The 27,999-nt window shown below is 45.6% G+C and overlaps 1 protein-coding gene across 1 annotated transcript; it reads left to right on the top strand.

The window, feature by feature from the left end:
• Nucleotides 1-20: 20 nt before the first annotated feature.
• On the top strand, nucleotides 21-22,348 carry Clns1a (chloride nucleotide-sensitive channel 1A). The gene is made up of 7 exons (XM_057756457.1): nucleotides 21-289; nucleotides 7,050-7,186; nucleotides 14,075-14,176; nucleotides 14,949-15,056; nucleotides 16,069-16,242; nucleotides 18,977-19,065; nucleotides 21,679-22,348. Exons 1-6 carry the CDS (start codon nucleotides 165-167, stop codon nucleotides 19,042-19,044), a joined length of 714 nt encoding a protein of 237 aa, XP_057612440.1. The 5' UTR covers nucleotides 21-164; the 3' UTR covers nucleotides 19,045-19,065; nucleotides 21,679-22,348.
• The last annotated feature ends 5,651 nt before the right edge of the window (nucleotides 22,349-27,999 follow it).

Raw genomic sequence — 27,999 nt, 5'->3', positions numbered from 1 at the left:
CGCCTAGACCGGCCCGTCTCAATGGTCATCGGCGCGGAGGAGGTTGTCCTTCCCGGGGACGACTACTGCTTCCGGTCCAGCTCCCGCGCGCCGGGCTCGTGCTCCGGTATCGCGGGCTTCGGCTTCCTCTGGCTGTGCGGCACCGCGCTCCCACCCGCCCCGCCATGAGCTTCCTCAAGAGCTTCCCGCCGCCCGCATCGGAGGACGGGCTCCGGCTGCAGCAGCCCGACACCGAGGCGGTGATGAACGGGAAGGGGCTGGGCACCGGCACGCTCTACATCGCCGAGAGGTAGGGTCCCCGGGCCGCGGCGCCGGCCTCTCTTCTCCTCGGCGCCGCTGCGGCCAGCGCCGGGCGACGCCGCAGGGGTGGAGACTGCGAGGGAGGCCCGGTTGCCAGCCCCGCTGCCGACCTCGCCTGGCTCCGTCACGACCCGTTCCGTGTACCGGCCTGTGTGCCGGAGCCCGGCGCGTGCTCACGGCTGGAATTTGCAGTTTGCAGAGCCTCCGTTAGCCTCCCGGCTGTCTCGCGAGCTGGGGGTTCTTCCCGCGTAAGGTCTGTCGGTTCGGAGTGATCGCGTAGGGTGTAGGACGTTTGGTTAATGAGCGTTGGGTTGTTTTTTTTTTCTGCTCTAGATGTTGGTGGGGGGGAAAAAGCATCTTCAGGCCCACGCAGGGCGGGGTCATAACCTGCCGAACCTGACTCTGGGTGAGCGGGTCCTGGAAGGAATCGTACTTTGATGTGACTATCCGCAGCGCGTTGTACTCTGACAGTAAGGTAGACATGTCACTTAAATAAACACGTACACACACACACACACACACACTCCCTCTCCTCACCCCCCTACCCCGTTCCTGTCCTCCAGACCTTCAGAGGTCTGGTTTACCTTTTTGCTATATTCCGGTTGTCTTAAAAGCCTCTGCTTTTAAGAGCTGGTCTTATAACTTTGGGCCTGACCAGAAAATCCAGGCTAGGCGCCTTATTTCTGTCAGTTTATTAGTAACATATACAGGAGAGAGAGAGAAGGGGGATTTATATAGGATGACTTACAGGGTGTGGTCCAGCTCTTCTGACAGTGGCTGACAACGAATGGAACGTCCAAGAACCCAGAAGTTGTTCAGTACTCTCAGCTGGTCTTCAGTAGATGCTGGAATGATTTGTGTTCGTCTTCCTGCCCAAGTTCCAGATTAGAAGTGGATCTTCCTACTTCAAATTAAGGAAAAAACCCTCTCTCCCTGGTGTGCCCTCTTCCATTTTTGGGATTTAGTTAATTCCAGGTGAAGTCAAACTGACAACCAAGAATAGCTATCACACTGTGTAAAAGGGGTTTTGTTTATTTATTTTTGCTTTTTTGAGAGAAGATCTCTGTAGACCTGGCTGACCCTAAACTTACAGAGTTCCTCCTAGGACTAAATGTGTGTTCCCTCACCACACCTGATGATCTTTCTATAATTCCTTGGCGAGGGGAGGGGCTTGTATATGATTCTGCGTATTCGAAAACTTAACGCTTACTGAAAAGGCGCAAGTGTTGTTATATCTTATAAAGATCCCTGAGGGCTGCAGAGATGGCTCAGAGTTTAGGAGCATTTGTTGCTCTTGCAACCACATGAGCACCCACATGGTGGCTCACAATGATCCCTAACTCCTGTTCCAGGACATCTACCACCCTCTTCTCACCTCTGGGCACCAGGGACACATGTGGTACGCATATGTGCAGGCACAGCACTCATAAACATCTATCTGAAGAATCATTAGTGGCTAACAGTTTGCCCTGTTTCTTAAGCTGTACACACCTTCTGCCCGCACACGTCTGTACTTTAGCGTGCACCTGAGAAGACGAAGAACAACCATACAGTTGCTGTGTTTAGAAAGTGTATCTTATTTTATGACATTATTTTAATGTTCTATTGGCAGACTCTGAATGTTTCTTTAAGACATTTTTGGAATGTCCAAAAACTACAGGACACATGCATATGAGTTAAAAATTAAACGTTGCATTTCCGCCTTGCCCATCTCTAGGCGCCCTCTTCCCTCCCTTCCTTGGTCTGATCCCCTTTTGTCTTTTTTTTTTCTTTTTGGTTTTTCGAGACAGGGTTTCTCTGTGGTTTTTCGGAGCCTGTCCTGGAACTAGCTCTGTAGACCAGGCTGGTCTCGAACTCACAGAGATCCGCCTGCCTCTGCCTCCCGAGTGCTGGGATTAAAGGCGTGCGCCACCACCGCCCGGCCCCTTTTGTCTTTTTTTCCTCACCTGGCATTTCCAAGTCATGGTGAGGTTGAGTTCCTGGCAGTTCCCCTAGCATTATGACAACTGGGGACTTCGTCTGTGTTGGCATTGAGTACTAGTGTGTGTGTGTGTGTGTGTGTGTGTGTGTGTGTGTGTGTGTCAGCCGGTGTTGTAATAGAACTGGGATGCTTAGGAGGGAGGGTGAAAAGGAAGTTCTTTGTGCTGGGACATGTATGTCTCTTACACAGCATCCGTGCCACATATGTAAATCCTGTCAGTGGTTCTCCAAGGGAGGAAATGAAGGAGAACGGAAAGATCCCGGCCCCAGCTGGAGCAGCTAAGAGCTTGCTCGTGAGCTTGGTTGGCTGTATTGTGTGGCCTTTTGGAAGCGTTTAGGACGTTAGCCAGAGAGAAATGGTGTTGGGTTGGCTTTTAGGAAGTGGTTTTTTGCGTGTGTCTGTAGAGATGCAGGCTCCTGGGCTCATTTTCAGGTTAGGGGTTTGTTTTGTTTTTAGTTTTATTTTATTCTGTGTGTATGAGTGCTTCGCCTGCATGTATGTATGCGCACCACATGTATGTCCAGTGCCCACTGAGGTCAGAAGAGGTCATTGGATGCTCTGGAGTTTTGAGTTGTGAGAGACCATGTGAATACTGAGAGTCAGATAATGGTCCTCTGCAAAGAGCTTCACGTACTCCTGAGCAGATCTTAGTGTTTATAAGAAATGGGGTTCTAAACCCAGCAAGGAAGATAAAAAGGCACAAGTGGTTCAAAATAAGTTATTTAAGATGGGTAGGATTTGTACTTAAGATAAAATTAGGTACTTTGAACTTAGAAACAATTTTTTTTTAAGATTTTTATTTATTACGTATATAGGTTTCTTCCTTCATGTATCCTGCAGTACAGAAGAGGACACCAGATCTTATTACAGATGGTTGTGAGCCACCATGTGGTTGCTGGGAATTGAACTCAGGACCTCTGGAAGAGCAGCCAGTGCTCTATTCCTCTGAGCCATCTCTCCAGCCACCAGAAACAATGTTTTTTTTGTGTGTGTCTCATTCCAAAATTAATTTTAAACCAATTAAACCAATACAACTTCAAGGTCTCTTTTACTTTCCAGTGCTGTTTTTAGCCATTTACCAGAAATAAAAGACACAGATTGTCCTTACTCATAAGTATCTGAGCTTAACAAAACATTTTCAATCTGTGTTCACTACTCAGAGTTCTAGTCCTTGCATTTATGACATTTGGGTTTGGTTGGGTTTTTGTTGTTGTTGTTGTTATGACTGATCATAGTTAATTTTGGTTTTGGAGTACTTTTTTTTCTAGAATATGTGAGAAGAGACAAAACAGAATTAGAAATTAAGTCAAATAAGTATTTCTTTCAAGTGCCAAATCCATTTCTCTGTGAGCGTCTCAGAGCCCATAGGAGCACTGTACTGAGACAGCATGTTGTGTCCTAAGGGGCTCAAGAATGATTTCAGCCTTTAAACCAAAGGCCATAATGTTTCAGGCACTGATTTGGTTTAGATGCCAGCTTTTCCACCCGCGTGGTGGAGTTACTAAAGGTTTATGGCTCTGAATATTTGAAATTATTTTGGACTGATAAATCTGGAATGCTGTATTCTAAACTGTAGTCATGTCAGGAGATTTCGGAGGTTTGACGGGGCTATTTCTTGGTGCCTGTGAGCAGTGTGTCATTTCCACATTAAGAGAATGGCTGTGGGTGGAATGAAGGTACATGCAGCGCACAGACAGTTACATAAGAAATCTGTTCCTGCCGGGCGGTGGTGGCGCACGCCTTTAATCCCAGCACTCGGGAGGCAGAGGCAGGCGGATCTCTGTGAGTTCGAGACCAGCCTGGTCTACAGAGCTAGTTCCAGGACAGGCTCCAAAACCACAGAGAAACCCTGTCTCAAAAACCCAAAAAAAAAAAAAAAAAAAAAAAAAAAAGAAATCTGTTCCTTTGGAAGCAGTGGGGATGAAATAGTTCCTCAAACTCTGTAGGCCAGGCTGCCCTTGAACTCACAGAGATCTGCCCACCTCTGCTTCCCCCAGTGCTGGGATTAAAGGTGCCTGCCACCACTTGGCAGTTCCTCAAACTTGTATCACTTTGCTATTTAGTATCACTTTAACCCTCTTTATTTTTTCCAAGTAAGCTTAATGTGTGGAATTCTTTCCAATAACCTCCTTGTAGTGATACTTCATTTCTATTTTAATAAATAAAGCTTGTCGAAGATCAGAATGCAAACCAACCAACCACACTAGTCGGCCATAGAGGCCGGGCAGAGGTGGTGCACGCCTTTAGTCCCAGCACTAGAGAGGAATATAAGGCGGGATGAGACGGGCTCCCTCTTTCAGTCTGAAGATTTCATAGGGGTGAGAGCTCTCTAGTGGCTTGGCTGCTGTGCTTCTCTGATCTTCAGGTTGAACCCCAATATATATCTCTGGGTTTTTATTATTTGTGCTACACGGCATCTTTTCTTGCTTTTAATTTTTAAATATACCATTAAATAGTATAGCTGGATGGGCCGGCCTGGTCTACGGAGTGAGTTCTAGGACAGCCAGGGCTCTTCAGAGAAGCATTGTCTCAAAGTGCGACCCCTCCCCGCAGATCTCAGTATGCTTACAGAGTTGTGCATTTACCACAGTAGTCTGACATATGCCTTAGTGAGGATGTGATACGCGTGGTTCACATGGTGGTGCTGAGTTCGAGGCATAGACTTTAGTGTTCTTTATTAAACTGTGGTTTGGAACGCTCTGCTGTCGTTGTTTGAGGTCTTGGCGCTCCGGATGTTTATTTTCGTTTAGTTGTCTGGGTTTTCTTGTTTTTTCTTTGTTTTGTTTTTGTTATTTTGGACGGGGCCTTATTATGTAGTCCTGACTGACCTGCTATGTAGACCAAGCTGGCTTTGAACTCACAAAGATCTGCCTGCCTCTGCCCTCCAAATGCTAGGTTTAAAGGTGTGTGTCACTCACTACCTTATTTTGAGGCCTGGAATTTGTCAAGTGGCTCAGGTTAGCCTTGCACTTAGCAGTGCGCTCCATCAGCCTCCAGAGAGCTCCTATCACAGCTGTGACCCGTGGTCAGCTGGTCAGAAATGTAGAGAAAGTGAGGTGAAGCTGGTGTGGGCACAGGCTTTTAATCCCCACACCTGGAGTGTGGCAGAGCAGGAGGAGGGTCTAGAATTCAGGACTGTGGCTGGGCAGGGGGGAGCAGGCCTTATCCCAGCGCTGGAGGCAGAGGCAGAGAGAGGCAACCTCAGTGAGGTCTAAGACAGCGAGGGCTCCCAGGGAATAGAAGGTTCATGGCCAACCTGGGCAATTGAGGCCAGCATGAGCTAAACATCAAAGCCCTGCTCCCGAAACAAGAGGGAATGGGAAGGCCGGGAGGGAGGGAGAAGATACAGGATATGTATGTGTTCTGCTGTTCTGTAGAGGGGTGTTTCTATCCCTCTAATTTCTGTGTTTTAAAATTTTATTAGTATATAGTAGTTGTATAAAAATTGACTTTTAAAAGTATCAATTTTGATATGGTTTACATGGCATACGACTTTTTCATTTCATTCATAGAAGTTGATGGTTTTCATTGTACACTCACATCCACACTCATTTTAGAACATTTGTTGTTGTCGTCCCCCAAAAATAAAAAAAAACAGTGCTCATTGGTAGTCACTCCCTGTTTCCTTTCAGCCCTGCAAATGTTTTTGTGGCTTCTTTGACATCTTGCCCCTGCCAAGGTCTTCTCCCTGCTTCTCTGCTAGATTGTACAATTCATAGTGGAAGAGAGGCTGCCAAGAAAAATTAGGCATTACCTGTCAGAATTCAACATAGTGGCTTTGGTCGTTGTTTCCTTTCTTATACCAATAAAATACTTGTGCCCTTTTAAGGAGAAAGTATTTTGTGGCTTTTTGGTTTTTTTTTTTTCCGTTTGTTTTTTAAGGTGTTATTTTATTTTCATGGTATCCTGCCTGCATGTTTGTAAAGCTGGTGATGCATGGGGACTCTTACCTTGTCTACTAAGGGAGTAATTAATGTTTTGAGTTGTGATTGTAATCACGTCTGTTTTGTGTGTCCATCATCCATCCCCAGTTCCTGTGCATGCCCGCCTACGGAGGGCTGTGCTAACAGTTTTGAAGCATGTTAAATAAAGAGACTACAAACATGATTCGTTAGCATACTAGTGCTTCTGCATTCCCAAGCACAAGATGAGTAGGAACAGGCGAGGTCCTTGTAGAAAGGAGGTCTCGCAGATCTTTTTGGGGCTTGACTAGGTAGAGAGATCTGCACAGCAAAGAGGGTAACTGGAGACATTCTAAGCAAGAATAGCACAAAAGAGACTCAGGTAAGGAAGGGGCTGAGAGCTGTTAGGAGCACATGCTGCTCTTTCAGGGGACCTGAGCTGGATTACCAACACCCACATGGAGGGTTCACAGCCTCCCCCTACCAACACCCACATGGAGGGTTCACAGCCCCCCCCTCCAGCTCCAGGGGTCCTGACGCTCTCCCGGCCTCCACCAGTATCCACATGCATGTACACATAGAGGAAAAATAAACAGAGATGACTTGAAAAAAATCACCTCTCAAATCTTTTTGAATGTATAGCTAGAGGAAAAGAAACCGTGAAAGAGCAAATTCAGTTCTCGTAACTAGTTTTTCGTTCTCTCTTTTTATTTTTTTAGTTTTATTTTAAGGAATATTTCTAATATTGTCAACAAACTTATATTGCTTTCTATGCATAAAAGTATCCAGGTTGAACCTTTAGAAGTTTTGAGGTATTAAGTTAGGATTCAGTCTTTAAAACTAATCTGCTAAACCCTGTTTTTCAGCCGCCTGTCTTGGTTAGATGGCTCTGGACTAGGGTTCTCACTGGAATACCCCAGCATTAGTTTACACGCGGTCTCCAGGGACCCGAATGCTTACCCTCGAGAACACTTGTATGTTATGGTGAATACAAGGTTTGGAGGTATGTATGATAGAACTTAACCTAGCGCTTCTTCTGATAGCAAAGTATATATTAAGGGGTATGTTTGTTTGTTCTGAGATGAAGTCTTGCAGGTTGTTCAGGTTAACCCTGAACTCCTGTAGCCTCCAGATGCTGACATGTTAGGGGTGTGCCGTCTTACCAGTCTGAACAGCAACCTTTGATGATAATGTAAAAGTTAATCCATTGACTTACATTGGGTAATATTGTGTTAAACAAAATTAATCACCCTAAAATAATTTGACCACTTGTTTTTTTTTTTTTTTTTTTTTTTTTTGGTTTTTCGAGACAAGGTTTCTCTGGAACTAGCTCTTGTAGCCCAGGCTGGTCTCGAACTCACAGAGATCCGCCTGCCTCTGCCTCCCGAGTGCTGGGATTAAAGGCGTGCGCCACCACCGCCCGGCCACTTGTATTGTTTTAATGGGTATTGGTTTAGTGTTTATATCTGCCTTTTATTTTCTCTGTATTTGCCCTTAGAATTCTTCAGTTAATATGAATGTTTTTACTTTTTTGTTTTAACTTCTTATTCCTTCTCCTTCTAAAGGTACTTCAGAGATATGAACCTGTAATTTTGTCTATCCAGAAAGTTAAGATAGAATTGTTTTATTCATTTATTTTAAAGATGAATATGCAGGTGGAGATTATTGCCTGCATTTATATCTGTGTGCTGTGTGTGTGACTAATGCCAGCATAGACCAGAAGAAAGTATAAGATACCCTAGAACTGGAGTCACAGACTATGTGTTTGTCTGTGTGAATGTGTGCTACATGTGTGTGGGTACCAGCAGAGACCAGAAGAGGGCATTGGATTCCTTGGAGCAGGAGTTACAGGAAGTTTTTGTTTGTTTTTTGTTTTTGGAGACAGGGTTTCTCTGTGGCTTTTGAGCCTGTCCTGGAACTAGCTCTTGTAGACCAGGCTGGTCTCGAACTCAAAGAGATCCGCTTGCCTCTGCCTCCCAAGTGCTGGGATTAAAGGTCTGCGCCACCACCGCCCGGCTACAGGAAGTTTTTAAGCTAAACAATATGCATTTCAGGAACTGACCTTCTAGAACAGTGTATTAGCTACTTTTCTGTTGCTGTGCCAAAACCCATGACTAGCAACTAAAGTAAAAAAAAAAAACTGTTTAATTGGGCTTAAAGCCAGAGAGCTAGAGTCTACAATAGTGGAGCAAAGGCACGGCAGCAGGAGCAGCCGAGAGCTCACATCCCAAACCACAAGTAGAGGCAGAGAATGAATGAAAATGCGTTTGTGTCCCGACAGTGCTGAAGCTTGCGTGGGCAGCCTGTGTGTGGCGGTGCTGTTGAACTGTCTGTGTTGGGTTCATGGTCTAAGCTGATGGAGACAACTGACCAGGTCTCTTCCTCGAGGGCACCAGATCTCATTATACGTGGTGTGAGCCACCATGTGGTTGCTGAGAATTGAACTCGGGACCTTTGGAAAAGCAGTCACGCTGGAAATGGCAGGGGGTTTTGAAACCTTAGAGCCTATCACCAAAGACACACCTCCAGTAAGTCCACACCTCCTAGTCCTTCCCAGACATTTCTTTCCTCCATCTGAGACCAAGTATTTAAACAGATGAGCTTATGGGGCCATTCTCATTCAAACCACCACAGGCAACAAGGCCCTTAACGACTGAGCTATCTCTCTAGGCTGTTACAGTAGCGGTTCTCAGCAGGTGGGTGGAGAGAGTTTTATGTGCTGCCGTTGGTTGGTGAAATTATAATTGGAGGAGGAGGGGTGCTACTGGCATCTGGTAGATGCCAGATTCCCTGCAACAAAAACTATGCAAACTTCAGTAGCGGCGCAGTTCAGAAGCCCTACGTTGGAAGGTTCTCAAGTTTTACTGTTTTTGAAAATATAATAAGTTGTTAAGATAATGGGTAGCTTTTCTCAGAAATCTTGTGTAACACACAATCCATTACTTTGTTCCTGGCACCTTCAAATTGGTTTCTCTTAGTTCCTGATTTTATCATTTGTATTTAGTTGTGAACACTAATTACTGATTTTTAGAACTCTGGCAAGCCATGCATTATTAAGTGATATTGACTGATCAGCTATCCAAAAATATTTTCTCTATAAGATTTCAAATTCTTGCTTTTGGAAAGAGTTCAAAGATAGATGAAAATAGGAAGTTTGAAAAAGGATAAGGGAATGTAAAAGTTGTTCGATGTTGGAGTGCAGCTCAGTTCACTCACTCGACAGAGGGAAAGGAGGGGTTTGGTGTGTAATGGCTCACAATTTCAGGGGTATTTCAGTTCTCCTTGTTGGAGAACACATAGCGGCAGGCCTGTGAGGCAGCAGCTGTGCACTTGGCAGAGAACCAGGAAGTAGGCAGAGTAGCATCAGAACCAGGGGTGGGTAGACTCTTCAAAGACCCGGTCCCAGTGCAGCCCTCTGGGCAGCAAGAGTTCAAAACATGACTGTCGGAACATTTTAGAGCCCAACCATAAAACTGAGTAAATGCAGCTATGATTTTTATAACTGTTGATCAGCATACTCTTGCTATGACAAAAGACCTTAGATAATCAGTTCAATAAGGGGAAGGCTTATTTTGGCTTATGAGTCATAGATTTCAGCCAATACACGTTTGGCCCTGTTTCTTTTAACCTGTGTTGGCACAGTGTATAATGGCGAGAACATGTGGTTGAGCGGACTTTAAGGTAATAAGTACAAGATTTGTTCATATTTTGACAGCCAGAAAGCAGACCCGGAGTCCCTGTTCCCCCCTTTAAGATAAGCCTCCAGTGACCTAAACTTCTCCCTGTCTTCACCTCCTCATGACTTTAGCGCCCACTAACACCACAGGCTGGTGACTAAACCTTTAATATGTGGGTCTTTTAAGATCACTCAAGATCCCAGCCCTAGCAGTAAGTAAGAAAATTAGGTGTTGTTTAAAATGCAAAACTGTAAAGGTAAGGCCGTCAGTTTCAAATGCGGATGGATGTGTTAGTGTCAGGGTGTGACTCAGTAGTATAATGTGTGTGTAGCATATGAGAAGCCCTGAGTTCACGCTTCACCACCAAAACACCAAAGTAAACGTTGGTATATAATGTCCCAGAGAGAGTCAGCATTGGCACTGAGCAAAGGTACTTGTTTGGCAAAAGTCTCTTGAGGTAGGGGTAGGGAGGGATTCAGTAATAATGGATAAAAGGATAAAGCACCCCAATAAGTAAACTGTGCCTCACTTGCCAGGTCAGCCATTTTCTCATAAGTCTCAGTTTCATTCAAAAAAAAAAAAATTCTCACTTTCTATGTGGTCTCTGAAGAATTCTCCTGACTCCCAGTAGCACCACAGGCTACAGATGAACCTTAGTGATCAGATTGGAGCCCAACGCAGCGCCTCACATATAATATACCCCTGGCCTTACCAGCTGACCCTGCAATTCCTCTCTATTCGTGACCTTTGGGGAGGTTCCCAAGACTATAAGACATTGTTAATAGTGGGCTCGGTGCTTACTGTGTAAGCGTGGGGACCTGGGTGTGGGTTTTCAGCCTCCACATAAGAACTGGGGGAACAGAGGCAAATCCCACAAGTCTGCTGACCAGCCCTTCTCCCCATATCAGTGAGCCCAGGGCCTTATCTCAAAAGGAAAAAACGTAGAGAGCAAAAGCCCAGATTCAACTTAGGGCTTTCTTACACTTGTGTGCAAGCAAGCGTGCCACACACCCCGCATATGCACATATATGCCCCCCCCCCAAGGCAGTGGCTATTTTGGGGAAGATCTAGAATCTAGGCTCCATCTCTGCACTTTGAACTGTTGTTAGACCAGAATGTGTTACTGTAATTCTTCAATGCAGTACTTCATTATAGAACTGTAATTGTAATTGCACCGTGTTTTTAAAAATGCATCAGCAAAGTTTGGAGATGGTGACCACCCAGTGATTTAGAATTTTTCAGGATGTGCATTGGTCTGCTTGATAGCTAAAGATTTGTATACTTAACAACGTGCTACTGAAAACAGCACGGAAAGTAGACTTTAAAATCGGTTACTTAGGGGCTGGAGAGATGGCTCAGTGGTTAAGAGCATTGCCTGCTCTTCCAAAGGTCCTGAGTTCAATTCCCGGCAACCACATGGTGGCTCACAACCATCTGTAAAGAGGTCTGGCACCCTCTTCTGGCCTTCAGGCATACACACAGACAGAATATTGTATACATAATAAAAAAAAAAATCGGTTACTTAAAGACATTATTAATGACCGCTTCTGATTTAATTTCTGCTTGTCTATGTTTGCATACTATTCTACCCCGAAAGTACATTAAGTAATTACCGCATTAGTGGATGCCCCTTGTTTACCTCGCCAACCTTACTCTTGGAGAAAACTCAAAGATATTAGTAACATACACTTCTGTATATCTGCAGTGATGTTTCCAGAGACCTTTAACTAAGGGAGTGAGGGGGGGAGCAGCCTCAGATGTGGGTAGCACTGTGGGTAGGCTGGGTGCCCAGATGGAACGAAAGCATTCTCTCTCTCCTCGCCTCTCCCTCCCCTTCACTTCCCCTGCTCTCTTTTCTTTTCTATGCTCTGCTTCCTGCTGCCGTGAGGGAAGACCTCTGCTCTGTCTCCCCGACTCTGCCGTGATTCAGCTCCCTAACAGTGCAGCCCGCTGACCACTGTCAGCCTCTATCTGACAGCAGGAGCCACACCAGGCTGTCCTCCTTCCTGTTGATTGATGGCCCAGTATGTTGTCACGGTGATGGAAAGCTGACACTCCCTGCAAGTGGATTCACCCTGTTAACAGTCGTTCCGCTTTTTCTTCATCGGTGTAGATGATAAAGTTATTTTAATGCTGCTTTAAATGTAAAAGTTTCTTCTTGTTTGCCGTAGCTAAGGATTGAGCCCAGGGCTTTGAACATGCTAGGCAAGCCTCTGCTGCTGAGTCGCCACTGTTGGCGCCTAACTTTGACTCTTCTTCCCTCGCCCTCCTGAGCAGCGGGGACTATAGGCATGCTCCACCACGTCTGCTCAGTTTGTAGTGATATTTGTGTGTGTGGTGTGTGTTTGTGCATGTGGAGGGCAGAGAAAGCTTTGTGGGTTTGGTTCTTTCCTCCTATAAGTGGGCTCTGTGGGTCAGACTCAGTATTGTCAGATGTACTCAGACGTACCTCACCAGCCCTTAATTTGCTAATCTCAGCAAACATGTTTGCTGTTTGTGGGTCAGTTTAAATATTTGATTGACCTATTTTTTTTTCATTATAAAATCGTTCAAACATAGAGAAAGCATAGAGTATTTGTTATGTATTTTTTGTTTATGGTTTTTCAGGGCAGGATTTCTCTGTGTAGTCCTTCCTGTCCTGGAACTCAACTCTGTAGACCAGGCTGGCCTCCAACTCAAGAGATTTGCCTGCCTCTGCTTCCTGAGTGCTGCGATCAAAGATGTGCACCACCTGACTAGAATAATTTGTTAATATTCAGTATCCAGTGTAAATTCTGTCTCTTTTCCCTGATTACTATACATTTTTAAGGGAAACTTAAGTAAATACTGTTGAAAGCTGCTCTGGGGAAGGCAGGGTCTCTGTGTCCTGGCATCCACGGTGTAGATCATGTTGGTCTTGAACACACAAAGATCTACCTGCCTCAGCTGTTTTGTGTGGACCCCCATTTCATCCTCTACTGTCTTACTCAAGTTAAACGATATTGTAAAGGTAGTGTATCTGCTTCCTATACGTGCTGCATTTTGGTTTTTTGTAATTTTATGTATGTGAATGTTTTGCCTGCATCTGTGTATATCACCTGTATGCCTGGTGCCTGTCAAGGTCTGGAAGGAGGAGGTGGATCTCCTGGTACTGGAGTTACAGATCGTTGTGAGCTGCTGTTGGGCATCAGCAGTCAAGCCTGGGTTCTCTGCCAGAGTATCAAGTGCTCTTAACCACTGAGCCAATTCTCTAGCCCTCCTATATATGCTTGTAACTTTAACTGAAAGTCTTTATGCCTCCAACAAATGTAACAGTTTTATGTTTAAGATTTTAATTAAATGGTATTATATATTCTACAGCTAGCTCTTTCATCCAGTCCTTTTTAAAGGTCTCTGTGTTGATATATGTATATAACACTGTCAGTTCATTTTCCCAGTGAAGGGCTTAAACCCAGGACCTGCTGTGCAAAATGACCTCTCTACCACGAAGCTATTATTTTCAGCTAATTCTCATTAAGCATTTTTATCTACAAACTGTTCATTTATCTGTTGGTCAGTTAGCTTTCATGAACTTGAAACCGTCTCGCTTGAATAGTGCTGTGTTCTCTGTGTGTTACCAGTGCCTGCTGCTGAGCACAGCCCTGGAGCCTTCTCCCACTCTGAAGTAACCATCAGTAAAAATTGAATTGCAGTATTCAGATATACTAATAAATTTCCTAGCCTATTGGTTAATTAATTGATTAATTGTTTTTTCGAGACAGGGTTTCCCTGTGTAACATCCTTGGCTGTCCTGGAACTCTATTTGTAGACCAGGCTGACCTTGAAATTATAGAGGTTTACCTGCTCCTGTCTCCCGAGTTCACCGCTACCCAGCTTAATTTTTTTAATGTACATATGCGCATCTGTTCCTCAGATATTTCAAACACACTGCTGTGAGTGAATCTAGATTCAGTGTCTTAAAATGTCAAATAAATATTTAAAAGTTTGTATTCCTGAGCTAGATCAGCAGATGGGTCAGCAGTTAAGACCTCCCGCTGCTCTTTCAGAGGACCAGAGTCGGGTTTCCAGGAACCATGTCAGGTGACTCAGAATGCTTCTAACACCAGCTCCAGGGCACCCTGGTGGCCTCTTCTGGCTCCTAGGTGCACTTTGTGCACATAAGCTTATGCAGATACACATAAGTAAGTCCTTAAAAACTTCAGTGTCTAAAAAGATTATCTGTATTCCTCTTATAGAAGAATCAAAAGACTCTCTCTCTGATGAAGATGAGGAAGATGGTGATGAAGATGTTGAACCCATTACTGAATTTAGATTTGTGCCCAGTGATAAGTCTGCATGTGAGTGTTCTGTAATATTGATCTTCTCTGTGTCCCTCCCCATTGACACCCCCCTCTCACCTTCCTTATGATCGCCTCCCCCCTTACAGGCACTGGTAGTGGGTGCTTACAGTGTCACAAATGCTGGCTACAGTGGTATTGCAGACAGCATGGCGCCTGCTCTGCTCTGGTAAGGAGGGTTCTGGTCAGTGTTACTGGCGGATGCTGCTCACTGAGTGTCACCTGTGGGAAACTTCCAGAGGTGGGCATGCTGAGACGGATGGGAAGTACCTGTCATGTGACAGGAGCCTCAACCTAGTTAGCAGTGTGACCAGTAACTCTGGCCTTTCCCTCCCTCCCTCCCTCTCTGTCTCTTTCTTTTTTTCTTGTCAGGGTCTCTCTTTCTAGTCTTGGCTGTCCTAGAACTTGCTATGTAGATGTGGCTGGCCTCAAACTCACAGAAATCTCTGTACTTCTGCCTCCTGAGAGTTGGGATCGAAGTCATGTGCCACCACACCTGGCTTGACCTATGCTATTAAGTCTGTAGTCACCCGTGGAGAGACCCTAGTAATATCTTGAACTCTTTGTGCCGTGTTCGTTGTCTCAGTCTCCTTTGTAATAGGCAGTGCGCTTTCCATGATCAATTTTTATTTGAATTTTGCAGATTTTATAAATATTGTTACCCTAGTAAACCTTCTGTCTGCTTTTAAATTTGTCGGCACTGGTGTTTGTTCTAAAACCCCGTGGTGCACTGGGAAGGACACCTCAGTAACGGCGTGATGTCTTTGCGCAGTGGAGGCCATGTTCACTGCGATGTGTGAGTGCCAGGCCCTGCATCCAGACCCGGAGGATGAAGACTCTGATGACTATGACGGAGAAGAATACGACGTGGAAGCTCACGGTTGGTGGCCTGGTGCCTTAGTGTTTGCTAAGGGCACCAGATGTTAGATCTTTCTGTCTCCACAAAGTAACCAGTGTGGGATGGTCGTACATAACGGGAAGGGTGCATTGGCGCTCGGTTGAGGAGTGGCTGAGAAACAAATGGGAAGCCGCAAGGCACACTGCAGACTGAGTCTGCTCCCCACTCTGCCCATCGAGAATCTTCGTGTATCTCTTTAAAATTGTTTTTATATGTGCGCGCCACGCGTGTGCCTGGTGCCCTCAGAGGCTAGAAAAGGATTTGGAACCCCTGGAACTAGAATTGGAGATTTGAACTGCCAACTGGGTGCTGGGAACCAAACCCCAGTCCCCTGCAAGAGCCCCTAGTGCTCTAAACCATGCATTTCTCCATGGTCCTGCTGATCCCTTTTTCTGTTCAACACATCTCTTGAAATACTTATGGACAATGTCATCCCCTCTTACGCATGTCAGTGTGGGCATCTGACGTCTTCCTACTTAGGAATCCATAGCTGGCCTGAGACCAGGCTTTTCTGGGATCGTTCTTCACAAACATAAGTGTCGGCTCACTTCTTAGAGATTTTTTTTTAAACTTGGTTTTATGTTTTGTCCTTTTTGTGTTTTTTAGATTTTTTTTATTTCAGATATGTTTTAATAGAAATAAGTTAATTCAAAAATCCCTTCAGTATCAAAATATATTGTGTTCACTTGTAAAGTTCCCACCTTGGAATAAGAAGGGAGTCCCTGATTTTAGAAACACCCCCTTTTCCTTCTAGACCCTAGACAAGTCCATTCTCTGTGCGCTGAGTCACTAGTTATCATCTCTTAAATGTTTTCTCATCCCAGAGGGCAGAGGGACAGTTTTTCTTTTCTTCAACCTCTTTTAAACAGTGACCTAATAATAAATTTTGCAAGTCTTTCTGGGAGCCTATCCATCTTGAGCAAATGTGTTATTGATTATCCCTTTTGCTTTTCTCACTGTTGTGTAAAAGCTTAACAGCTTTCTGTTTGTTCAGAACAAGGGCAGGGGGACATCCCCACGTTTTACACCTATGAAGAAGGACTGTCCCATTTAACTGCAGAAGGGCAGGCCACACTGGAGCGGTTAGAAGGGATGCTTTCCCAGTCCGTGAGCAGCCAGTATAATATGGCGGGAGTGCGGACAGACGACTCCGTAAGAGATTATGAAGGTGAGCTCATCTTTCTCTTCCGGGTAAGCAAATGGCTGCAAGGGAAATCGTAAACAAAGTTTTCTGTTAGAAACTGGAAGGCAATGAAATGCCACAGTTAACTTAAAAATATAGGAAGCAAATGTAGAATTCCTAGAACTGGAATGTTTTTGTTGTTGTTCTGTGTCCTGTGCACCCTGTCTCCCCAGCTGTGTCAACTCTACAGATGGTCTAGGTCCAGCAAGATGCCCTCTGGAGGAGGTGTGGTGGGAAGAGAAAATCAAATGTGTCCCTTCAGCAGCAGAATAGTAGGGCCTCCCTAGGGCCTGCGCCTACCCATCCACAGGCTCTAGGGCCTCCCTGGGGCCTGCGCCTACCCATCCACAGGCTCTAGGGCCTCCCTAGGGCCTGCGCCTACCCATCCACAGGCTCTAGGGCCTCCCTGGGGCCTGCGCCTACCCATCCACAGGCTCTAGGTCCAGTTCATCTCGTGGAACAGGTCAGAAATCCAGTCAGAAAGTGTGGTCTCCTATAACACTCAGGCCATGACCGCGCCAGTTGGCCTATCTCCCCTGCTACTGTGGATAGCACCTTCTAGGACTGTGATAGCTAGCCGGAGAGATGCTTCCAGGTTGGTGTCGGCTTGATTTCTCCATTGATGTGCTGTCTTCAGCGAGAGGCTAGTTTTTTCTAGCTTTTTCAGTAATTGTTTATTTGGTGGCTGGAGAGGAAGATGCACATGGGTGGTGTGTGTGTGACGCTCAAAGGACAGGCTCCTTTTGCTGTTCTTCATACTCTAGGTGTTTGACCTTTAAGTTTGGGGTGATTCTCCCGTCTGTAGCACTGTAGGAATGCTAGGATTCAGCTCTGCATGAATTTCCAGGCCCAGGACCAGCTCAGGTATCAGGTTTGCACAACTAGCACATTGGCTGAGTCATTTTCCAGCCTCCGTTACACGGTTGGCTCTGAAGAGGTGACATCGTTTACCAGGGATTGGCAGTGCTGTACCTCTGACCGCAAGCTGACGATGTGCCACGCCTGGATTTGATGTTTTACTTATGCGCGCGGGCACATGCGTGTGCGCATACACACACACACACATTGAATTCTTCTAACAACTCTTTTTTTTTTTTTTTTGGTTTTTCGAGACAGGGTTTCTCTGTGGTTTTGGAACCTGTTCTGGAACTAGCTCTTGTAGACCAGGCTGGTCTCGAACTCACAGAGATCCGCCTGCCTCTGCCTCCCAAGTGCTGGGATTAAAGGCGTGCGCCACCACCGCCCGGCAGTTTCTAACAACTCTTAAATAAAATTATGATTCCCATTTTACACATTAGATAACTGAGACACAGAAGGATTGCACTGGTTGAGGCCAAACACTGATAAGTGGTAAGAGGATTAAGTGAGCCATTACAGAAGTACGCCTGCCACCGTCATAAGCACCTCTGGCCTTTTGTGTGTGTTTAGTGCGTGTTACTGTTTATGCCCTAGTAACACCATAACGCCTGTTACTTCTAATGATTACAGGATGTGCCTGAAATGGCTTTCTGTAGCTTTTCTCCTGTCGGTGCGCTTACACCTCTCATGATGCTGTGATTGGTATCTCCATGTGAATAGCACATTAGCCTGGAGTTCTTGGATTTCTGGACTATTGGATTGGGGACAAGAATTGTCTCTTACCATGCTGGTCTCATTCTAGTAAACTAAAGTGATCATCTTCCCTATACCTAGGTGATAGGGTGCAGGGGTCTATAGGCAGAAGTCTGTGGCTGGTGAAGACTCGGGTGGGAAAGTAAAGAAGGCTGCTGTAGACACTGCCCTGCAGAGCACGCTTTCTGCTGCCCTCCTCCCACGTCGCATGTGTGTGTGTGTGTGTGCGCACCACTTGTGGTTGGTGTCCTTGGAGCAGAGGGTGTCAGATCAGTTGTGATCTGCCGTGTGGGTGCTGGGAGTCAGACCTGAGTCCTCTTAAAACGCAGCTGGAGTTCATCACTGCTGGTCCTCACCTTTGCAGTGAATACTTCACACGGTTCTCCATGCCTATTTGAAAACTCCTACCAGGCAGACATCCTCGGGAGGTGAGCCTAGACTACACTGAGTTTGAGCCAGCCTAGGCTACATAGCAAAACATTGTCCAGGAAAATTTAAAAAGAACAAAAGGAAGGAAAGATATAAATTTCTGGGATTTGTATATATATGCATACATATATGTGTATATGTGTTTAGGTGTTGATGCTCTGGATTCACAAAGTAAATGCTCACTGTTTGGACTGACTTTAACTAGACTGCATGTTTGCACCACCTGTGGTTGCTGTCCTTGGAAGCCAGCGAGGGGATCGGGGGCATTTTCCTTTTGGTCTCTTTTGGGTAGTTTAGTTTTCAAGATGTAAAGTGTGGAGTGGGGTGTGAGGTAGCCTGGTGTGCTGTGCGTCCCTGCAATTCTAGCACGTGAGTAGCTGAGGGCAGCCTCAACCACAGAAGACCATCTTTCATAAACAAAGAAAATGCCACAGTTTTAAAAGCCAGTTATTGTAATTTTATTTTTTGAGATTGGGTCTCACGTGTAGCTTTGGCTGGCATGGAACTACACAAACCAGGCTGGCCTCAAACCCACAGTTCTGTCTGACTCTGCCTCTCCAGTGGTGGGACTAAAGCAGGCACCATCATACCCAGTTTTTAAAAAGTTAATTATTGCCAGTAGAGGGTGCTGGCGTCCTCGTTGAGCTTCCTGTCTGAAGTGCAATCCTTTTCTGTTCAGATGGCATGGAGGTGGATGCCGCCCCCACGGTTGCTGGGCAGTTTGAGGATGCAGATGTGGACCACTGAGGATGCTGCTGCTGCTGCACTGTGAGTAGCTCCTTCTCCTTTGTCACAGCGCAGTGAAAAGTTCATAATTTAAGAGCTCTGTATGAACTCTGTAAGGTAACAGTTTGAAACATGGCACCCATCTCTAGTTACTGAAAATTGCATGTTTTTTTCCCTAAGAAATAAGAAAATTGTAAACACTGTAGTGTGGTTCATTATCTGCCGAGCACAACCCTGGGAATGTAGAGTTCATGTGTGACAAAGACGTGACTGATATTATCAACTGATGGTCGCCATCTGTGCAGAACAGGCCTCCCTGCTGGCTAGTGCAGGCGTGACAGCCTGAGCCTGTCTTGGTCTGCTCATGAGTCATCTCTGCCGGTTTGCCTTAGTTGGTCCCTGTTGATGGTTTGTTACACCTCACGGCTTTTCATTCACGGAGGAATTAGCATAATCGCTAATGGTAATTTTGTCCCTCTTTCTGAGAGCCGTAGGGAGCAGACTGTCCCAGCCATTACTTCCTGGGTGTTTTCCTGTCTGCCTCCATGCTTGGCATACTGGTTTCCTGGCACATTCTGGTGAGCTCTGCCTCAAGTTTGTCCCCGAGTATTTGCTGCTCTGCGAACCCTGAGACGTGTGTTGCCCTTTCCCAGTGTGAGTGTTAGACTGATTTCGTTAGGTAATTAAAGGTCAGGGACTGGCAACTGCAGAGCCCTTTCTTAGAATCACAAGATTTTCTAGGTAAAATTGTCATTCTGTCCTTCCTTCTAAATACCGGCTGTTTCCCAGCCAGTGTCCTCCGGGTCCTTATGTTTATTAAAGCACATATCTTCATGACAAGACAACGTGTGTAGTTGGCCGTGACGCTCCGCTCTTACCAACAGTCGTCTAGTTATCTCTCTCTGCTGTGGTTGGGACTCAGTCCCCTCAGCCCTGGGGCGGGGACAGTTCCCTCTCTTACTTGTTTTGTTTCATGTTGGAAACCAACTTCATCTCTGACTGCAGAGATGGCTCATGGGTTAGCAGCACCTGCACCACTCACAGGCATCTGTGAAGTCCAGTTCCAGAGGATCTGATGCTCTCTTCTGCCCCGCAGGCCCCACAGGCACAGCATACGCATCCATGTAGGCAAACACTCATACACATAAAATAAAGTTATTTTAATTCAGTGTTAACAATTATTGTACGCCGGGCGGTGGTGGTGCACGCCTTTAATCCCAGCACTCGGGAAGCAGAGGCAGGCGGATCTCTGGGAGTTCGAGACCAGCCTGGTCTACAAGAGCTAGTTCCAGGACAGGCTCCAAAACCACAGAGAAACCCTGTCTCGAAAAACCAAAACAAAACAAAACAAAAAAAATTATTGTAGCTGTGAAACTGTAAATTTTAACATTGGCTTTCTATTCTTCTAGTATGGTTATCAATAATAATAATAATAACTTTGCCAGGCAATGGTGGCGCTCGCCTTTAATCCCAGCACTTGGGAGGCAGAGACAGGCGACCTCAGTGAGTTCCAGGACAGAAATTCTGTCAGGGGTGGGAGTGGGGCAGGCAACAACTCAAAGAAATTCTGTGCTTCTGTGGTTTATATCTCACCCCATAAATACTTTCCTTCCTTGAACATTGCTGCTTCCATGCAGTCTGCGGTCAGCAGCATCCTCTCTTCCCTCGGTGGCCTCGGTCACTGGCGCTCAGGTAGTTCCCAGCTCTCGCGGTTCCCGGTGCCACTTCATGGAGAACCAGGAACTGCCTGCTCCCAGTGTTGTCGCCTTCCTTTCCTGTGCAGACACTGCCCGCATGTCTGCCTGCACACCACAAGGGGGCACCAGATCTCATTGCAGGTGGTTATGAGCCTCATGTGGTTGCAGGGAATTGAACTCGGGACCACTGGAAGAGCAGGCTGTGCTCTTAACTGCTGAGCCATCTCTCCAGTCCCCTCATCACATTCTTAATAATTTTTTGTTCTGCCTGTGGCTGTCTTTTTGTAAGTGTATTATTGTCCTGGAAGACAGGGTTTTTTGTACAATCCGGCTTTCCCATTTTTCTCTGAAAAAGTGGCTGTTGAGAGATTCTCATTCTGTTTGCAGCTGTCATGAGAGACTGACTTGGCACATCACTAATGGTTCCACACTGGATTCTTAGATTCTTTGTAATGGTGAAATAACCATAAAATTTCTGCAGATTTTCTAATGAGCGGCTAGTTTGTTTCCTGCTCATTTTATTGTCTCTGCTCAATGTCAAAGAGATAATATATTCATAAATTTTATTCATGCTTATCTGAGTCGTTGACCTGATTTCCAAACAATGTATTTTTAATCATTTAAGATTATATGTGCTTTTAAAGCCTGAACAAGAGCTAAGGTGTTTATGTAACCATTGCTAATTTAAAACTCACGGCTCGGTGCATGAGATGGGGTACACAGGACTGCTGATCACAGCTCCACCCATGACACGCGTATGCACACGCCACCTGTGCCCCTCTGCACACGCTGCATACAAAACATAACCGTTCCTTGGTTTCCTCCTTTATAAAGTGGGGTCATAAGAGCTTCCTGGAAGGGTTATTACAAGGCCTGAGAAACAGCAAGTCTGGAACCCTACTAGGCTACCTGAAAAATGGCTGTTAGTAGTAATAATTATAAACCTTTTGTCTTTCAGAGCCCCTCATAACGGTAGGCGGGAACTTGGTGCCTCTCCCACTCCAGAGTGGGCCTGTGAAAGGCTTCTTCCTCTCCAAAGCTCACTTCAAGACAGACTATACTGGGACAGCAAATGTCCCCAGCGAAGAGACCTTTGTCAACAAAGGGAAATGAACTGAGCAGGTGTCTGTAGCTCTCACTCACCCCCAGACCTCCTGTGGCTAGGCGTCTCCCTGGTAGACCTCAGTTCCTGGCTTGCTCTGTGCATGTCTGTCAGCTGCAAGCCTGCATAGTGAATACAGAGCTCACCCTGTGTAGACTGGATCAGAAAGATGCTGAAGCTTAGACATCTCAGACTTCTGGGGCCTAAAAGAACTCCTGTCCCTAAAACGAAAGTACAGGCCTCACGGGGCAGGCTCTAGCGTCTCCACAGACGCATCAGTCCTTTACTTTAGGCTACACCAGGCCACCTCTTGAACCCCCAGCAATTCCTTGCCAGGACGCAGTACTGCTGTCCAGCTTCTGTTCCTCTCCTTCTGCTGTCAGCTCTGTCCTGTTCTCCCAGCGAGGTCCTTGCCTGTCCGCTCTTAGCTTTCTGTAACAGAACAAGTGGTCTGTAATGGAGTCCGCAGAGTACTCTTCATGAGTCTTGTCTTTGTAATAGGTAACAAATAAATCTAGGTTTTCTATGTCTTTGTGTTTTTGTTCTTGACTAACCATTAATGAGAAAATTTTTTACTTTAGGAGTTTTACCTCTGTATGAGTGCATCACATTCATGTCTGGCACCCACGGAGGGGCTTGGTACAGTGGACCTGGAGTTAGAGACACTTGTGAACTGCCATGTAGATGCTGGAACTGACCTTAGGTCCTCTGCCAGAATAGCAAGTGTTCTTACCTGCTGACCCCTCTCTCTGGCCCAGAGTTTGCTGCTCTTTAGAGGTCCTGAGTTGAGTTCCTCCAATCTATATTGGGCAGCTCACAGCTGCTGTAACGTCAGCTGCAGGGGATCTGACCACCTCTTTGCTTCCATGAGCACTCAAATGCACATGCGAAGACATGCAGCCGTACAAGTAAATAAATGGTAAAGTGATGCTGGGCAGAGATTGGTTGGTAGAGTGCGAGTCTAACTGCAGGAAGCCCTGGGTGTGGTTCCTAGCGTTTTGTGAACTAGGCCTGGTTAATATGCCTGAGCGCCCTGGCACTCCGGAGGTCATGGCCAGCTGGTATCACAGAGACACTCGGGGGCTAGAGAGGTCTCCGCAGTTAAGAGCTTGTACTGCCCTGGCAGAGGATCCAAGCTTGTTCGCAGCCCACACGTCAGACAGCTCACACCTGTATCTCCAGCTCTGTAGGACCCGACAGCTCTGGCCTTCGAGGCCTCTGCACTCGCCTGTGTCCATGGAAAGCTGAGGCTGCCATTATGCTCTTCCTCCTCTGTTCTCAGCATTACTATTTTTTTATTTTTTGAGACAGTCTGAGTGGATAGCCCAGGCTGGCCTGAGACTCAGAGGGATCTGCCTGCCTCTGCCCTCTTGTGCTAGAATTAAAGGCATGTGCCTCCATGCTTATTTTTACTTTTAATTATGTGTATGCATATCTTCTGTACATGTGATTATGGGTGTCTACGGAGGAAAGAGGGTGATGGATCCCCTAGACCTGGAGTTACAGGCAGCTGTGGGCTATGTGATGTCGCTTGGAACTGAACTTCAAAAGAATAGTATGCGCTTTTAACTCTGAGCTGTCTCTCCAGCTCTGTCCACCTTGTCTCTTGAGATAGGATCACTCACTGAACCTAGAGTAGCCTGGCTGACCAGCAAGCTCCAGGGATCCTTCTGTCTTCTAGTTCCTGCTCCTCGGTTCACACTCTCCCTCTCAACTCTAGAGTTATAGATACCATGTCCCACTACTGCATGAGTGTGTGTTTGTGCAGAAGGCACTTTGTAGACCCAGCCATCTCCCAGCCCAGCTTCAGTTCCTGTTAGGAGCATGAATTTATAAAATATGTAACTTCTAGCGCGTCTTCTGTAAGAGGAATTTTAACACGTTTGAAGACTTGCCGATGCTGCCCGGATCAGGGGCGGTCCTCAGTGTATCAGCCCTTGCGGTATGGTTTCCATAGGGACCGGATAGTGTTTGTGAGGCTGAACTGCATAGTTCTAGCTTCTGCCAGTTTGTTTTAGAGATATTATGTATCTCTGTCTGGTCTAGAACTCAGCGATCCACCTGCCTCTGCCTCTGTCTCCCAAGTCTTGGGATTAAAGGTGTGTATCACTATGGCTGGCTCACGCCTGAATTTTCTGTGACCTTTGAAAGAGGGTATCTGAGCGATTTGGGGTTGTCTGCTGATTAGCACTGGGTCCCACGAAGGATACCCCTCAGTCCAGCATTCTTTTCAGCAATCTTTTTTTTTTTTTTTTTTTTTTTTGGTTTTTCGAGACAGGGTTTCTCTGTGGCTTTGGAGCCTGTCCTGGAACTAGCTCTTGTAGACCAGGCTGGTCTCGAACTCACAGAGATCCGCCTGCCTCTGCCTCCCAAGTGCTGGGATTAAAGGCGTGCGCCACCACCGCCCGGCTTTCAGCAATCTTTTTACTAAGTTTCTCATCCTGAAAAGTAAGCGCCCCCCCCCAAAAAAAATATTTCTTTTTCTATATTTTTAAGACAGAATTTCTAAACCAGGTGAGAGGCCAGTTGACAGCAGAGACTGCTCATTTGTTCCCGGTTACCCAGACCTGAATAACCACACAAAACTGTATTAATTACAACACTTTTTGTCCTTTTAGCTCAGACTCCTTGTTAACTAACTCTTTACATCTTAAATTAACCCATTTCTATTAATCTGTATCACCACGAGGCTGTGACCTACCAGTAAGGTTCTGGTGTGTCTCTCTTTCAGCAGCTACCTGGCGTCTCCTTGGCTCTGCTACTTTCTATATCCGTGTTTGGATTTCCCACCTGGCTTTACTCTGCTTAGCCATTGGCCAAAACAACTATTCATCAACCAATAAAAGCAACACATATACAAAAGGACATCCCACATCGTCTCTCCTTTTCTGTCTAATTAACAAGGAAAATTTTCACTTTAACATAGTAAAATTACATACACAAAACAGTCACCAAGTAAGAATTATACTTAGAATATTTAGTCCATTTACATTTGGCAAATTAAGGAAAATAAACTCTATGTTTTATCTTTTTGTTTGTTCTTTTGTTTTTTCGAGATGGGGTTTCTCTGTAGCGTTGGATCCTGTCCTGGCACTAGCTCTTGTAGACCAGGCTGGCCTCAAACTCACAAAGATCCACCTGCCTCTGCCTCCCGAGTGCTGGGATTAAAGGTGTGCACCACCATTGCCTGGGCTCTGTGTTTTATCTTTGTGAGTCTAAATTTGGTATCTAATTTATCTTTTATCATAACTAAGGAAAATTATAATTATCTGTCTTCAACTCTTCAAAGACCCCAGAAGGATATAACATTACCTAAGCAATTTCCAAAACTCTAGAACTGACAGGCACCCAAAGTTCTTTTTTTTTTTTTTTTTTTTTTTTATTTATTATGTATACAATATTCTGTCTGCGTGTATGCCTGCAGGCCAGAAGAGGGCACCAGACCTCATTAGAGATGGTTGTGAGCCACCATGTGGTTGCTGGGAATTGAACTCAGGCCCTTTGGAAGAGCAGGCAATGCTCTTAACCACTGAGCCATCTCTCCAGCCCCCCACCCAAAGTTCTTATGTAACGTTGGGGCATCCATCCTCAGCTTACAGGCCCATGGTAACCAGCAGACTTTTTGGCAGTTTCTTTTTTTTTTTTTTTTTTTTTTTTGGTTTTTCGAGACAGGGTTTCTCTGTGGTTTGGAGCCTGTCCTGGCACTAGCTCTGTAGACCAGGCTGGTCTCGAACTCACAGAGATTCACCTGCCTCTGCCTCCCGAGTGCTGGGATTAAAGGCGTGCGCCACCACCGCCCGGCTTGGCAGTTTCTTTGGTGGAGCAGGAACCCTGAAGGACTGTGTCACCTTCTTTAGGCAAGTTCATCAGCCCTTTCTGTGTGGGTTCTGCATGTCTGGTTCATCAACTAGTCGAGACAAGAGCAGTATTAGTGCATGTCTCACTGTGGAGAAACCTTTTAAATGCCGTATTCCGTAGGTCTTTGAAGTGTTGAAGATTATCTAACTGAAATATGTCTCTGTAGATCTAGAAAACCTGACTAACATGACTACAAGTGTGATTATTATAGATGACCATTGATCTGTACATTTTAATTATGCATTACATTTTTTTTAAAGATTTATTTATTATGTATACAACATTCTGCCTTGATGTATGCCCACACGCCAGAGGAGGGAGCCAGATCTCAGTACAGATGGTTGTGAGCCACCATGTGGTTGCTGGGAATTGAACTCAGGACCTCTGGAAGAGCAACCAGTGCTCTTAACCTCTGAGCCATCTCTCCAGCCCTATGCATTACATTTTTAAATGAGCTGTATAAACACAATACCTTAAACAAGAGCAGAAATACACACACAGTGTAACAAAACTGACCTTAGGTTTGTGTCAGTAGACCAAGATCCACACCAGTGCAAAGCATTCGTCTCTGTATCATATCCCCTTTAAATGAAAACAAACACATCTATAAACAGTTTTAGAATTTGGGTGTTGTTTTTTCCAAACATCCTGGTGTTTGTCGGGTGAAGTATTTTTAGGGTTCATGGAGACCTTTTGGGGGTGTGGGTGAGTCTTGTCCCATCAAACCACAGTAGTCCGGAAGGAATCCACAAGTCTTCATCTGTGAAAACAAAAGCAGAACCTCCTTCCCAAAGCAACATACCCAAATTTTGAGGTCAAGATACCTTTATGTTGGTTTAGCTTATCAGCCCCCAGAATCAACTATCTCTCTGCAGTCAAAAAATTCAAAGAAGCCGGGAGGCGCGCACTTTTAATCCCAGCACTCGGGAGGCAGAGGCAGGCGGATCTCTGTGAGTTCGAGACCAGCCTGGTCTACAGAGCTAGTTCCAGGACAGGCTCCAAAAACCACAGAGAAACCCTGTCTTGGGAAAAAAAAAAAAAATTTTCAAAGAAAACAGAATAATATACATAATCCAGACTCTGTATTTTCCATATTTATGTGGCTTATTTTTCTTTGCTACCTTTTAATTTGTATTATCTTTACTGCTTTGATCTATGACTGTCTTTTTACAACTGTCTATACTCTTTCCTCTTTCTCTCAAGACTATGTACATTTTTTAAACACACTGTGACCCATTTAGAGGTTTATTTCTTAGTCTGAATCTGTCTTTATTGCGTATTTGTAATCATTTCTGACCAGGAGCACTTTTTGTAAAAATGCAAAGCAGGCAGGCTAGGACCAACTCAGGCCCTGTCTGTTTGCTCCGCCCAGTCCACCATGGCAGAGGCCTGTGTTTTCAGGCCTCAGTGACTGCCACTGTCTTGCATTCTTCCCATATCGGGTGTGTGATTAGTGACTGATCTGTGAGGTAATTTCAGCACCCACGCTGGAGAGGAGGAGCTGAGTCCAGAGAGAGGACCCCTTAAGGTTATGGTGGATATTGAATTGTGGTTTTTTAAGCCTATTTTCCAAAACACGGTACAGCCTTAGTACCTATCAGCAGGCAGCACTAAGTGCAAACTCCTGTCTACAAATTTTTCTGCTCTCAGTCTAAATGCATTATAATTTATTTTAGAAATGTGCCCACTCTTCAGTAGGGGGGGCCCAAGACTTTCTCATAGGTTGATTGTAGGAATCTCATTGAGTATCTTTCAAATGAAGTGGTTCTCTCAACATGTGGGTGGCATCCCTTTTATGGGTTAAGTGACCCTTTCACAGGGTCACCTAAGACCATCAGAAAACACAGATATTGCCAGGCAGTGGTGGCGCACACCTTTAATCCCAGCACTTGGGAGGCAGAGGCAGGCGGATCTCTTGAGTTTGAGGCCAGCCTGGTCTACAAGAGCTAGTTCCAGGACAGGCTCCAAAGCTACAGAGAAACCAGGTCTCGAACTCGCCCACCTCCCCCGCCCAAAAAAAAAAGAAAAAAAGAAACCATAGATAATTACATTGTGATTCATAAGTAGCAAAATTAGTTATGAAGTAGCAAGAAAAAAGAAATCACCACACCATGAGGAACTGTATGAAAGGATCAGCATTAGGAAGGTTGAGAACCCCTGTTCTAAGGAGGCTGAGGCAGGGGGATCTCTGTGAGTTCAAGGCCAGCCTTGTTTGTGTAGTCCAGTTTGCCACTTAGGATGGTCTTGAACTTTTCATCCTCCCGCCTCTACCTCCTACGGCCGAATCTTAATGTGGTTCTGGGGGTCCAACTCGGGGCC

Source organism: Chionomys nivalis, chromosome 23, assembly GCF_950005125.1.
Source record: "Chionomys nivalis chromosome 23, mChiNiv1.1, whole genome shotgun sequence".
Classification (NCBI taxonomy): domain Eukaryota; kingdom Metazoa; phylum Chordata; class Mammalia; order Rodentia; family Cricetidae; genus Chionomys; species Chionomys nivalis.
This window is presented reverse-complemented; position numbering and strand designations above follow the sequence as displayed.

Coding starts and splice junctions, on each gene's coding strand:
- Clns1a (XM_057756457.1), top strand. CDS start 165: ATGAGCTTCCTCAAGAGCTTCCCGCCGCCCGCATCGGAGGACGGGCTC. Junction 290..7,049: donor ACGCTCTACATCGCCGAGAG/GTAGGGTCCCCG, acceptor CCTGTTTTTCAG/CCGCCTGTCTTGGTTAGATG. Junction 16,243..18,976: donor CTCCGTAAGAGATTATGAAG/GTGAGCTCATCT, acceptor TTTTCTGTTCAG/ATGGCATGGAGGTGGATGCC.